The following is a 13,525-nucleotide window of genomic DNA, read 5'->3' as shown; positions in this document are numbered from 1 at the left end:
CACATATAGCACCTAGGTGGGGGCTGATGATGGTATGAAGTGCCACGTTGTACCAAGATGCGTCAGTTGTTCTTTCACATGCTAGCAGTGCCATGCCTCTAAGTCCTCTTGTCTACGACTATTTGCACCCTATAAATTTGTGCCATTGTCTGAATGCAGTTGCTCACACGGCCCTCGTCTGCTTGTGAACCTTGCCAAGGCGTTTAAAAATGTCTCAGTTGACAAGTCGGTCGCTAGTTCAATATGAACCGCTTTCGTCGTTAAACATACGAAAATAACAACGTACGTTTTAGTTGTAGTCCTTGATTGTTTAGCGCCTAGACGTAGCAGGAATGGACCACAATAATCTACGCCTCTGATGTAAAATGAACGATGTCGAGTAACACAATACTTTAGTAGATCAATCATTCGCTGCCTTGCTACCTTTACCTCGTTGTAAGCGCCGGCCTCCTATGATCCAATGCGTTTGCCGAATGATCTGCAACATTAATTGCACACCACCATGTAAAGTTTTGCGATGTACTTCTGCAACAATCATATACGCTTCTCGATAGGATAATTGGAAACTTTTGATTCGCATCCAATATCGATCGTTTGATCCGGCCACCAACTCGCAAAATGTTGCCTTCATCGAGAAATGGATTCAATGAACTGAGCCTGGTAATTTCTTCACCTGATTGCATGATTCTATATCACGTTTGTACCATTGCCTTTGATCTAAACGTGTCAAAATAGGGCCAAGTTTATAATGTCTTCAATTCCTGTTTTGAGGTAATGGGGGCAGGTCCTCATAGAGTTAGTCATTAATAAGCATTCCATTAATTGTACTTTTTTTTCTAGTAATTTTCTAGTCTTTAGATTCTTTTGAGCCATACATTGCGTACCATAGGTAATAACAGGTCTTGCATTTATGGTGTACATATCATGACTAACAAATCTCTGGCGTATCAATAGAGATTTAGTGGATTTTCTGGTATGTTTCTTCCATAGAAGACTACAAGATATTTAACCTCTCTTTGGGTGCCAATTACTACTTACATTGTGATACCACATGAATCTTGTGGCTTCCTCCTAACCTCAATTGAACCAATTTGAGTCCCTTAAGAAACGTGAGAGTCTGATTAAGCTTGTATCGTTAAAGAAGAAGTCTCCTAGGTAATTTTTTCGTTTTTGAGCTAGAGAGCAGGGCATGTACAGAGAAGGTGAAAAACTGGACTTCATCGTCCATACAGCTTCTTCAAAAGTCATTTGAGAATACGCCTAGCCTAGCGTGGCGTGCATTCCTATTAGACAGTGTCAGGTTATGACACTTTTTATCGAGCTAATATGCGATCTGCACCTTGCACCTTTATCGCTTTAAATCTAGTGTTGCCCAGATGTTGTTCCACCTGATGTTTGCCTTCTTTATAGCGTCTTGCATTAGCAACAGTTTATGTCAAAAATAACCCTGTGGGAAAATAATCAAACCGATTTACCTAGCTTAAGAAAACAACCAATCTTTTCGGGTCTAAAATCTCGTGACAACTGACTTTTATTTCAAATTAATGTCTAACAGTTTAGTAGACAGTTTCTTAACAGTTAAGTATACAAAAGCAAGAATATAATTAAAGGAAAGTAAGAATAAATAGGAATTCAAAAAATTATGTTACTAGTATGTAACAATTCTATATCAATTATATATTTAAAAGAAAATAGGGTAAATCATACTTCGTTTAATTTTCAACATCCTCCTAGCGGGCCTGCTGGTGCATCTCCAGTGGTTACAAAAGTTGAATTGCGCGTCTAAATCTCCTGCCGTCAGCAAAACGAACTTCACACGATCGAATTTTATAGTCTCTTCCGGGGTAACAGGTCTCGACTATTGCTAGTTTCCAGTGAATACGAGGAGTACTAGCATCATATACCAGCACAACGTCACCAAGTTGAATTTCTTTAGAAAAGGTATGAGCGGAATGATGAGCTGAACGTAAAAGCTTCAAATATTCAGCTTTCCATCTCTTCCATACAAGAGATGTGTGTTGCAATCTTGATTTCCATTTACTTCGAAGATCAGAAGCGATCGCTTGGCCGGTGCTCTCGTTATCAGTTACATTGGAGCAAGTGATAAGATAACTTTCAGGTGTCAAAGGAACCAAGTCCATAGGATCGTCGCTAATGTACGTAAGAGGTCTCATATTAATAATCCGCTCAGCTTCAGTTAGAAGGGTATAAAGCTCTTCATTGTTAATTTTCGCCTTCCAAATTGTGATTTAGAAAACATCTTTCACACTCTTGACTAACCTCTCCCAAAATCACCACGGTGCTCTTTCCACGCTAAATTTCCAGTTTATTCCACGATTACTAAGGAATCCATGGAAGATCTCGCTGTTGAAAACATCTCCCAAAATTTTTGAATCGGTTGCAGCTTTTTTAAATGTTTTCGCATTATCTGAGTATATGGTTTTCGGACAGCCCCTCCTCGATATAAAACGTCGTATGGCTAAAAGACAGCATTCCGTAGTCAAGTTCAGTACAAGCTCCAAATGTACTGCACGTACAACTGCGCACGTAAGTATCATTATGTACACCTTGCTTTGGGTCCCATCTAAATGTGTATATAGAGGGCCGGCGAAATCCACACCAACAGTCTTAAAAGGTCTAGATGTTTGAAGTCGATCTCTTGGTAAAGGGGCAAATGGTTGGGAGGCAGCCTTTCCCCTGAGCCTCTGACAAAGACGGCAAGATGCGATGACTTTTTTGATCAACTGCCGTCCACCTGGCAACCAAAACTTTTCACGCCAGTAGCGATTGGTATGCCAGTATGGCACGAAATGCTGTATTTTAAAATACTGTATGGTCAAAATTCTGTATGATACTGTATGGTTATAAAACTATGGTTAAGATTCAGTTTTCAAAATGCTGTAAATAAAGCTAAAAGTAAATATCGTTTTGATAATGTAAAAAAATGCGCACTTTTTTACAATCATCCATATTTCGACCCCAACCCACTTGGTTTATCTGCCATAAAAAAAAAAGTTGAACTAATGGTAAACAATCATAATTAGCCGGTTGACAAACGAATTCATCCTCAAGGTTCGATAATCCTGAGTCATTATTTGTGGACTGTAAGCGACTTTTTTAGTTTTTGAGATGTTCCTATAAAATAAGAAAATCTTAGTAATGAAAAACGAGGAACCAATCTAGACACTCGAATGGGACCTTAAAGAGACCGCTTTGTTTTGAACTGGCTTCACACAGCTCCCCGTGAGTCAATTTTAAGCTTCTTTAAAACCTACAATGTTGAACCTAACGCAAGCAGGTTTGTGTTGTCTTGACTTTGTTTGACTCACTAAAGTCCTAGGGAAGAATGCATCTATCTCCATTGAAAAAGGCATTAGGTAAATACTTTACAAAATCCATTGAAAAGGGCATTTGACAAACTTTGTGCCACTTCACATCTCTATGGTACAGAGAATAATTGCTTACAACATTAATACCAGGCTATGAGCCTAAAATTGACGGCAAGTTTTTACACTTGCTGCCCTTCGCATTGTATAATCGCTTAGTTTTTGAAATTAAAAAAAAAGGATTTACGCAAAGATCTACTGTTTCTAATTTGGCGAAATGCTTCGAGTGAGTTCATCTTAAGGTACCAAGACATAATAAATTCACTTCTTTGTTCACCTTTGGTATTGGCTTTCCCTATCTATATATTGATTTTTAAGTAATGTAAAATCATTACCCTATGCATATAGGATAAACCACAGCCACCTCTCACAAGGAGGACAATCCAACATATGTTCCTGGAATTAACCAGGGGATTTAACATATCGCGTGGTACCACATTTTCAGTGGTAGGATAATTTAGTCTTTGATGAAGTGACATCTAGGGAAGATAAAGCAAGAAGTGGTCGGCCGACATCTTGTGGGATGCAATCAGCCGAGCTTTACCTTCTATGTACATCATTCCTAAAAATGATTTTTGATTCCACTTCAGACTTTTTTAAACTTATATTAAATATCGGTGACACTTAGTCATTCGATTTCTATATTTGCTAATACTTCTGGGTTTGTATAATTTTTATCAGAAAATCTTCCCCTGGGGAAGGACGACCGACAGTCCTGTCCCATCTTTCGTAAAATTAATCTTAGGAAGTAAGTAAACCGTAGCTTCTTGCGTTCGCTCATAAGTTGAAAATTTTCTTAGTGCAGTTCTAAGCCGTGCCTTTTTAAATAGTTATTAATTGATCAGTATCATTCTTCATCGAGCTGCACTGATTTCTCTAACTTGCTCGTTAAGGATTTAACAAATGATCTAGAGAGTGTCGAGGGTTCTTCAATTCTTTCCAATTCTCTATTTTTCTCTTTCAAATTAGATTAAGTGGTATTCGTTCTCGTATTGCTTTTGCAAAAGTGCAAATGCAGGCAACACGCGGGAGCCAACTTTTTGGACTGTCATCTACTCTTGAAGATACAGAGCCCGATACACGAACATTTTTGCAGTTCATAGTCCTTTTCCCTCTACCTTTCCAAAATCATCACCCCTATAACCTAGCCGTAGATAACCTAGCTCAAGTGATGTTTAGCGGTCCTAATCATTTCCTTACATATCATCATAATGTTCTTAGCATCAACGGACTCCTTACCCTATCTCTTCCATTATTGGGCTGGATCTAAGGTTTTAAATCATCACCTCTATAACCTAGCCGTAGATAACCTAGCTCAAGTGCTGTTTACCGATCCTAATCATTTCCTTACATATCATCATAATGTTCTTTGCATCAACGGACTCCTTAGCCTATCTCTTCCATTATTGGGCTGGATCTAAGGTGTTAAAACGACCCGATGATCAGCCTGGCTGGGAGCCCCAATTAAAAAAATAGCTCAGTCTCTAACGAAGTATCCGGATACCTGGCGATCTCCGGATTAACTAGCCTTATCTGTATAATGCGAATCACTGTACAGACGGACCTCTCTTTCTTCGTAACTCGTGAGACCAAATATGAATACAAACAAAAAAGAAAAAATGATGAGACCGGCATCTCTTCAAGACTAGGCGGCTATTTGGCATGGAAAACCATGGACCCTCTTCTGCTGTTGGCAGCAACAAGAGTAGGAAGGTAGCGATACCTTATTCCAGTAGTGGCAGGGTTGAGAAGAATGTAGGGCCACACTACTACTGAGAGCACTTCCAGAAATGGAAAGGAGAAATGTCTCAAAAAGGCTATTTAAACAAAGGCGGCAAGCTGTGAGAATCCTGAAGGCCTTTGGTGAATCATTGGATGCTTAAAGGACACCTCAGCAAACCGCTCGAGTTGAATGGGCAAACAGTGTTCTTGCTGCAGCAAGGACCGGGAAAGACTTCACGTCTAAAAGGGAAAGGTCTCTTAAGAGGGCCATACCGCCACCAAAACGGCCTCCTGTGCACAACACCAGCACTCCCCTCAATCTTATCAGTGACCTCACAAAGAGCAAAGTCGTCGTTGCGGTCATTGACAGAAGCGGTGATGATGGCACAATATCGGCTGATCGTTGGCAGCTGGTTAAGGTAAAGCTCTCGGGTGGCTTTTTAAGCATTTTGAGAGAGCTTCCAGGAGCACTTTCTTTTATAAGCGATGGGGGTTGGCATCAGGTTCATGTCAAACTCATGGTTTGTGGCGATCAGAGGTCTTGTGACTTGTACAAGCTTGCTGTCAGCCGGTTAGGTGAAGTTTGAACTCGAAACTCGCGGTTGTCGCCAAGGAAGACATTCCTAGCAGACCTAGAGCCCGCATTTGGATTCCAATCGAACCTCTTAGTATCGGGGACATTCTCTAAATGATCAAGGTTTGTAATCCATCCCTGCCGACGCATAACTCGGAAATCGCCAAGCTCGAGGAAGTGAAGGGTCTTGATAGGAATGCCATTGTCGTGCTCAATAAGAATCCTTGGCTAGCCCTGACCAATGGCTCTATAAATTATAGTTTCGAATCCATCAAAATTCGAGTATACACAAAAAAATAAGGCATCCAACAACAATCGCGGTTCTTCACCTTCTCTGTACATGCTCTACTCTAGCTCAAACACGCAAGAAATACCTAGGAGAATATTCTTCTTTAACGATCTAAATCAAATGAGCATAATCAGCCTCTAACGTTTCGTAAGGGACTCAAACTGCTTCAATTGAGCTTAGGAGGAAGCCTCAAGATTCATGTGCTATCACAATGGGCCATTAAACTGGCCTAAGTGTGTCCGATTTCATCATGGACAGCCACTTTAACCTAACCTAACCTAGTCGTTTTCGAAACAAAACAACAACGTCTTAAAGTTTTAGGACATAACTTATGGCACGACGGTGTTCAAATAATTTGAAGTCACTACTAACACTATCTTTAATCTTCATTGGATTGCATGTTTTTTAAAGTTGTTGATTCTCTGCTGCTTTACCCACCTCTGTGGTTCGGTAAATCGATGTATTCCCTTCGAGCAAGTTACCACGTTCAATGAATCCCTAATTACGTCGCATCGCAGCCCCCATGAACAATTGAAAAAAAAAAATTCCAAATGTGTTAACTGCGTATACTCCTACAAACTAAACCGCCTCTAATTTCTTATAACCAAAAATGTAAAGTTTTTCAGTAGAGCTTTTGGCCATCAAAATCTGTTTCCTTGGTTAAAAAAAAACGTAATGTCGACTAACATTTTACGCAATTTCTCAATCCGTGATAATTTAATTGCTCCTTGCCTCGCTAAGTTCGCAAACATCCGATGAAGAGACCGATGGTCTCTTGAGGAGATGGCAAAACAGGTCAGTATCAGAAAATTGCAAAGCTGACTAACTTGCAAAACATACATCCACTCTACCTTTGTTAAGCAAAGCAATAAATCCAACATCGGTATAAAGCTTAATCCTAAACGCGCAACCCATCTCTTCTGATAGATTGCATCGCTTTGCTATGATCCAAGATGTAAAAAACTGATACCTAAATTGTTAACTTCTAGGAACTCCGGGTATGATGATTTAATAATGATTTTTGCAGAAGCTAAATGAATGGAAAACAGCATGAGACAGTTTATCACCTTTTATGCTCATGTCCTTCCCGCAGACCGTATTCAAATATTGACGTTTTTTCTGCTTTTCAAGTCATTATTTGTTTGACCAACTTTTATTTTTGTCTTAACAGGATTCTCCCAACAGCCTCAGCAGAATACTTCAATTTTCGGAGCCGCTCAACCCGCCGCACCACAAACATCGCTCTTTGGTCAGCCGTCTACATCCGCCTTTGGCGCAGCCAAGCCATCGGGCTTTGGATTTGGCCAAACAGCAACACAACCAACAACATCGCTCTTTGGTCAAGCTCAGCCAACTAGCACAGCTGGATTTGGTTCGTTCGGCCAAGCCGCTCAACCAACCAATGCCTTCGCTAGTACTGCGACTGCATTTGGCCAACCAACAGCATCTGCTGGCAATGCAACTGGCTCCGTTTTGGTTAAATATCAGCCCACCATTGGAACCGATACTCTGATGAAAGGTGGGACTCCCAATAATGTCAACACGAAACAACACTGCATCACAGCAATGAAGGAATATGAAGCGAAATCCCTGGAAGAATTACGTTTCGAGGACTATTTGGCAAATCGTAAGGGTCCGCAAGCTGGAACATCAACTGGGTTTGGTGGATTTGGGGCAGCTCAGACAACCGCTAATAGCGGAGGTCTGTTCGGTGCAAGCACTCAACAGACAACTGGACTTTTTGGTCAGCAACAGCCAGCCCAACAGCCCACAGAAAACAAGAACCTCTTTGGGACAAGCATCTTTGGACAGCCTGCACCAGCATTTGGTGGAGCAGCTCAAGCTAATAACAGTTTTTTGGCAAAGCCCTTCTCAACTCCGGCAACCTCCACAACTGGATTTGCATTCGGATCAACTCAGCCTGATAATTCGGCAAATAATCCCTTCGGGGCGAAGCCAGCTTTTGGCCAGACACAAGCTCCTAGTCTATTCGGACAGCCAGCGACTCAGAATACTGCAGCACCAGCCTTTGGACAGACCAACACAGCTGGGTTCGGAGGTTTTGGTGCTTCTGCTCAGCAAACCTCTGTATTCGGTGCCACTGCAACCGACAACAAGCCATCCTTCGGTCTGGCAGCTTCCACAGCCAACACCGGTTTCGGAGGGTTTGGAACGAATGTCAATACCAGCACTGCTGGTGGAGGGTTATTTGGCCAAAAGCCTGCACCGGCGTTTGGAAACACTTCTGCGTTTGGAGCCACCGCCCCGACCACCGGATTCAGCAACTTCCAGAACAATCAAGCGGGTTCATTATTCAATTCGAGTTTGAATAAACAACCAACGACCGGATTTGGTGGTTTCGGAACGCAAACTTCCACCGCTCCGCTAACATTCAACACCGGACAACCCTCGTTGTTTGGCAACACCGCCAACAAACCACTATTCGGGAATACCTTACAAACTGGAAATACCACTGGAGGACTATTTGGCGGTGGACAGAGCATGTTTGGAAATAATAACACAATGAGTGCCTTTGGTACTTCAACTCTAGGAGGGTAACAAACTATTGGCAAGTGCAATAAAATCAAAAATTTAAATGATTTGATTCATTTCAGGAACACATCATTGGGTGCAGGTCAACAGCAGAATTCTATTCCAATTCATCAGCACATTCTCTCAAAGGTCACATCACCCTACGGCGACAATCCTATATTCAAAGACCTAAAACGAAACGATGAAACCGATGCCCTGAGAGCTACTAATCCAGTGGCGCAAAAAGCTATTCTTGAATCGACTGGTTCCCAGTTTAAAATCTCAGCTAAGCCCAGCTCTAACTCGATTAAAATTAAACCAGTTGGCAGTGCTTTGACTAAGGTAAGTTGACTCCGTGTCAGGCAGATGTATTTTGCTCATATGTTTTCTTTTTGTTTGTTGTTTCTTCTTGCAGAAAGCTCTCTTTGAAGGTCTAGAAGAATTCGATAGCAGTGTAGAAACATTCAGCTTGAAACCGAACGCCAAGCGTTTGGTAATCAAACCCAAACCAAGCACTCCGAATACGTCACTTAGTGGTGTGTCGGGTACTCCGCAAAGCGCAAAACCTTCTGTAATTGCTCCTAGCTCTGCTACCAGTTCGAATGCAAATCAACGTAATAATGAATCGTTTTCGGGTGAAATCCCACAAGAGAATATTCCACCATCCAATAAGGATGCAGATACAAGTCGCCGAGAGTCATGGCTTCATCCGAATAACTTGGAAAAAGTCCGTCAACAAAATGTACACCACAAGGCAGATGCTGTTTTAAATAATACCCTTACAGAATTGGTTCCACGCAAGTCATCCGAATTGCCCTTTGGAACCACTGAAGAAGCAGGAAATGTGTCACGTAAGGATTCGTCACTCAGCAAGACTGTTTCATATAATGAAACAGTGAGCGAAAGTTACATCTCTAATCGGTCATACACAGAGGATCGCAACGATGATTCGGTTTATTTAAGTTCAGAACCCCATCCAACGGGTATTGTGCTGCGACGAGTTGGGTAAGTTATTCAAAACAAATTTCTTGAGATTCTTCATGTGTTATGGGGGATTATTTTGTTTGTAGATATTATACAATACCATCTCTTGACGATTTGAAGTCTTACTTGGCGGAAGATGGATCTTGTGTAGTTCCGAACTTCACAATTGGACGTGAAGGCTATGGTAATGTCTATTTCAACAAAGAAATGGATGTTGCCGGCCTTAATTTAGACGAAATTGGTAAGATTTTGATTAGTCTATTTTTTTAAAGAACAAATGAAAAGAGGGAGCACTTTGTTTTTTGTTTTCTAGTTCACTTCCGAAACAAAGAGGTTATCATTTATCCAGATGATGATAATAAACCACCGATTGGGAGTGGTCTAAATCGTGAGGCACAAATAACCTTGGATCAAGTTTGGCCACATGACAAAACTAAACATGAACCAATCAAAGATCCTCAACGTTTGGCCGAAATGGACTATGAATTGAGATTGCGACGTGTTTGCGATAAGAATGATATTCGTTTCATTGAATACCGCCCGGAGACGGGTAGTTGGGTGTTCAAAGTGAAACACTTTTCAAAATATGGCATCAATGACAGTGATGAAGAGGATGACATACCAACTGATCCCAAGAAGGCTAAAATGAATATCAAAGAAGGGGATCCAGGGGCCTTCAAAAATGGAAAGGTAATGAAAAAGTGTGAATTGTTTTAATAGTTGTTTTTGAGAAGGGTAAGAATTGTGGAAATGTGGTCATGATTGTGAATTTTACTTTACTTAGTTAACTTTTACATTATCCGGCTTCCGATCCATGATGAAGGATCTCTGCCGAAGTAAATGCGGTCTTCCATTAGTTGTAGCCCCTTTTAAGCTTTCGAGTGCTCTTGCGTCCTTGACCTATAGAATTAGTCCGGTCTTCCTGGTCGTCTCAAATTTCTGCTAGGATAGAAGGATGTGGCCGAATGTTTTGGCTAATTTTCAAAATATCAATTAACAGTTATTTAGATACAAAATGTTGAACATGGCTTTACAGTCTGGCAGATTGACATAATTTGCTTACAGTCAATTGTCTCTAAAAAGTTAAAAGAGATTGATACAGGTTTTCATATGCGAAAAGAAAAAGATAAATATAAAGCAGTGAACATCATTTTTTGGCTGGACTGTTATTAAGCTGGTATTTAAAATGCTTCATTAATGATTTGGTTGATAGTAGAAGTACAATCGTCATATCAGTTAAGAAGAGCTATTAACTCTGCATAGCGTAACACATAACTCCTCGACTGTCCTGCGCCATGTGCTTCTCGGATCTTCCAGCTCTTCTTCCTTCTTATGTGAGCAGATTCCACTCCATTGCTTGGGGTTTGTCCTATCATTGAATATTCGGTTTGGTCAAAAAATTCGTATAATTTTGTATAATTCACGAAGGTTTGCATCTTTCTTGTAATGGCTGAAATAACCTTCCAGGTGCTGCACCCATAAAGAAGCACGGATTTAACATTTGTGCGAACCTAGCTTTGTTCTTAAGCTAATAGAATTATTTCTTCAAATTCTCGACAGAATACATAACGCTCTGCGGGAATTCCATCAAGTCCTACAGATTTGTTGCTCTTAAGTGCTTTAATTGCGGCAACGATCTCATCATTGCGGTGCGTATTCGGGGATTAGTTTGTTCGGGCACTTCACGCCGCACACTACCGTGACAAGCAAATCTAGTATTTGCGGAATGACAAATCCGCATTCGGATTTTTCGTACCTGGCAATGAAAATTTTGCTTCTACACCAAGAGACTTAACGAATTGCAATTCGAAGGTCGTTTTTAAAGGAAAAGGAAAATTGTGTTAGATAAGTTTTGTGAAATATGGCATTTAGCAGCGGTTCGCTAGAGTAATTTTTCGTCGTATTTCCACTAAGTTGTAGTTCGTGGAATTGAAGTTTGTTCCGAAGTAGGTGAACTCCTTGCAATTGCTATGTTACTAACAGTGACGTTCTGCCCTAGGTGAAGAATAAATGGGGATCAGTTCCTTGATAGCATATGCTCTGCTCTGCTGCTCATTCACTTCAAGACCAGTACATTTCGCCTATTCAGCCATAGCTTCTAGTACAGCTCACTTTGAGCGACAAGTGTAGTCCGTTTTTTAGGTTAACACCAAAATTGAGCACTATCCTAGCTTAGGTTGAAGGAATCACATGATCGTCTTGTCTAAACCCTGTACATGTCTGTAACAATTAGATTGAGTTTTTAACTATTTGGACGTCTCGACGCGTACTATGTAACGTCATGCCAATAGCTGGCTCAGTTCTTTTCAGGTTCCGAGCTTCGACATTGTCAATAGAAACTATGATGTCATATGTGTCTTTAAAGTCGATGAAAAGATGGTTGGCCTCGATTTAAATTATAATTCTATGAATTTGTTTGAATGTTATAATTTCTTTTTAAAGAGGCAATGAATATGCATGTGCCAAAAGTAAAAAAAACAAGAGGCTTTGCAACTTAAGTAATAAAAAAACAAGGCTTACAAAACGATACGCACTTTCGAAAACAAAATCGATTTAAAAAATAATTATATTCGGCTAGCGCGAGAATTCGATGTTCTTATAAAATCTAATATATAAAATTCTCCTGTCATAGTGTTAGTTGCCATACTCTTCCGAAACGGCTTAACCAATTTCCCTACACGTTGCAACGATCTTAACAAAGGATTCCTAACGCTATGTACAACGAAGCATTGATTGCTATTGAGGATCTTTGCATTATCATTGCCAACTTACCACTGAGTCATTTCGGTATGCATTCACCAAATCGAAATGCATCTGATTTAATAGACACTGAATTAAATAGTGAACTTCAATACATACAGTGGAAATGGAAGCGATTGTTGCTTGCAATGGCTGTATGAATGAAGAACTAAGAACCAATTATGACAAAATCATGGTCGCAGTTGGGACAGGACAAGGTGGATTTTTGTTTTAGATGGACCAGGAGGGCCTGGCAAAACATTACTTATTTCTTCTTGCCAAAATAGGATAAAATAATGGTAGCGCATTGGCTGTTGCATCTTCTGGCATTGCGGCAACTTTATTGGATGGAAGCAGAACAGCTCATTCAGCATTTAAACTGCCACTTAATATTCAAAATAATCCAGACGCCGCGCCGTGCGCAATATAAAAAAAAAGCAATCATCCATGGCCACAACGCAGAAACAGTGTAAAATTATCATCTAGGATGAATGCACTATGGCACACAAACATTCGCTTCAGGCTTTGAACAGGACATTGAAAGATATAAACAACAGCGACCGATTTGTTGGCGGCACTCTTTTCGGGTGATTTTAGGCATACATTTCCTTATATTCCGCGTTCAACGTACGCTGATGAGACCAACGCCTGCTTAAAATCGTCGCTACTGTTGCGTAATGTTGAAAAAATAAAACTTAAAATAAATATGTGTGTTCAAATGCTTCAAGATCCATTCGCTGAAACATTCTCAAAAGAATTGTTAGGTATAGGCGAAGGGGAAGTTACTACAGATGAAACTGGATGCGATAGAATTACCTGCGATTTTTGCAAGATTATTGATTAACAAGATGCTCTCATTGACCAGAACCAATATACAAATCATGAGAGGCTGGTAGAAAGAGCAATTTTAGCAGCAAAAAATGTGGATATCAACGAATTAAATCTCAAGATACAACATTTTTTATCAGGAGACTTGGTGTCATACAAATTTATTGATACAGTTTGTGATGCTACCGAAGCTGTAAATTATCCAGCTGAGTTTTTGAACTCATTGGATTTAGCAGGCATGCCACCGCATAATTTACAACTGAAGGTTGGATCTCCGGCAATTTTGCTTCGTAATTTGAAGCCACCACGGTTGTGAAACGACACGCAATTAGTAATTTAAAAATTATGGACAAATGTTATCGAAGCCATAATTCTAAATTCAAATTCCGAGTTAAAAATATAGTATTACCGCGAACTCTGTTTTACCCACTATGGCAATTCAATTCAAACGCCTTCAAGTTCCAATTGCAA

At 40.3% G+C, this 13,525-nt stretch overlaps 1 protein-coding gene across 1 annotated transcript in view; it reads left to right on the top strand.

Annotated features, from left to right (window-relative positions):
• LOC129953699 (nuclear pore complex protein Nup98-Nup96) overlaps positions 1-13,525 on the top strand; it is a 29,283-nt gene that overhangs the window by 2,617 nt on the left and 13,141 nt on the right. Inside the window, exons 2-6 of the mRNA XM_056067045.1 lie at positions 7,143-8,526; positions 8,587-8,845; positions 8,919-9,508; positions 9,574-9,728; positions 9,801-10,177. Coding sequence (XP_055923020.1) covers positions 7,143-8,526; positions 8,587-8,845; positions 8,919-9,508; positions 9,574-9,728; positions 9,801-10,177 — 2,765 coding nt within the window. The remainder of the gene's footprint in view (positions 1-7,142; positions 8,527-8,586; positions 8,846-8,918; positions 9,509-9,573; positions 9,729-9,800; positions 10,178-13,525) is intronic.

Source organism: Eupeodes corollae, chromosome 1, assembly GCF_945859685.1.
Source record: "Eupeodes corollae chromosome 1, idEupCoro1.1, whole genome shotgun sequence".
NCBI lineage: Eukaryota > Metazoa > Arthropoda > Insecta > Diptera > Syrphidae > Eupeodes > Eupeodes corollae.
Note: the sequence above shows the minus strand (reverse complement) of the source record. Positions and strands in the feature narration are given on the sequence as shown.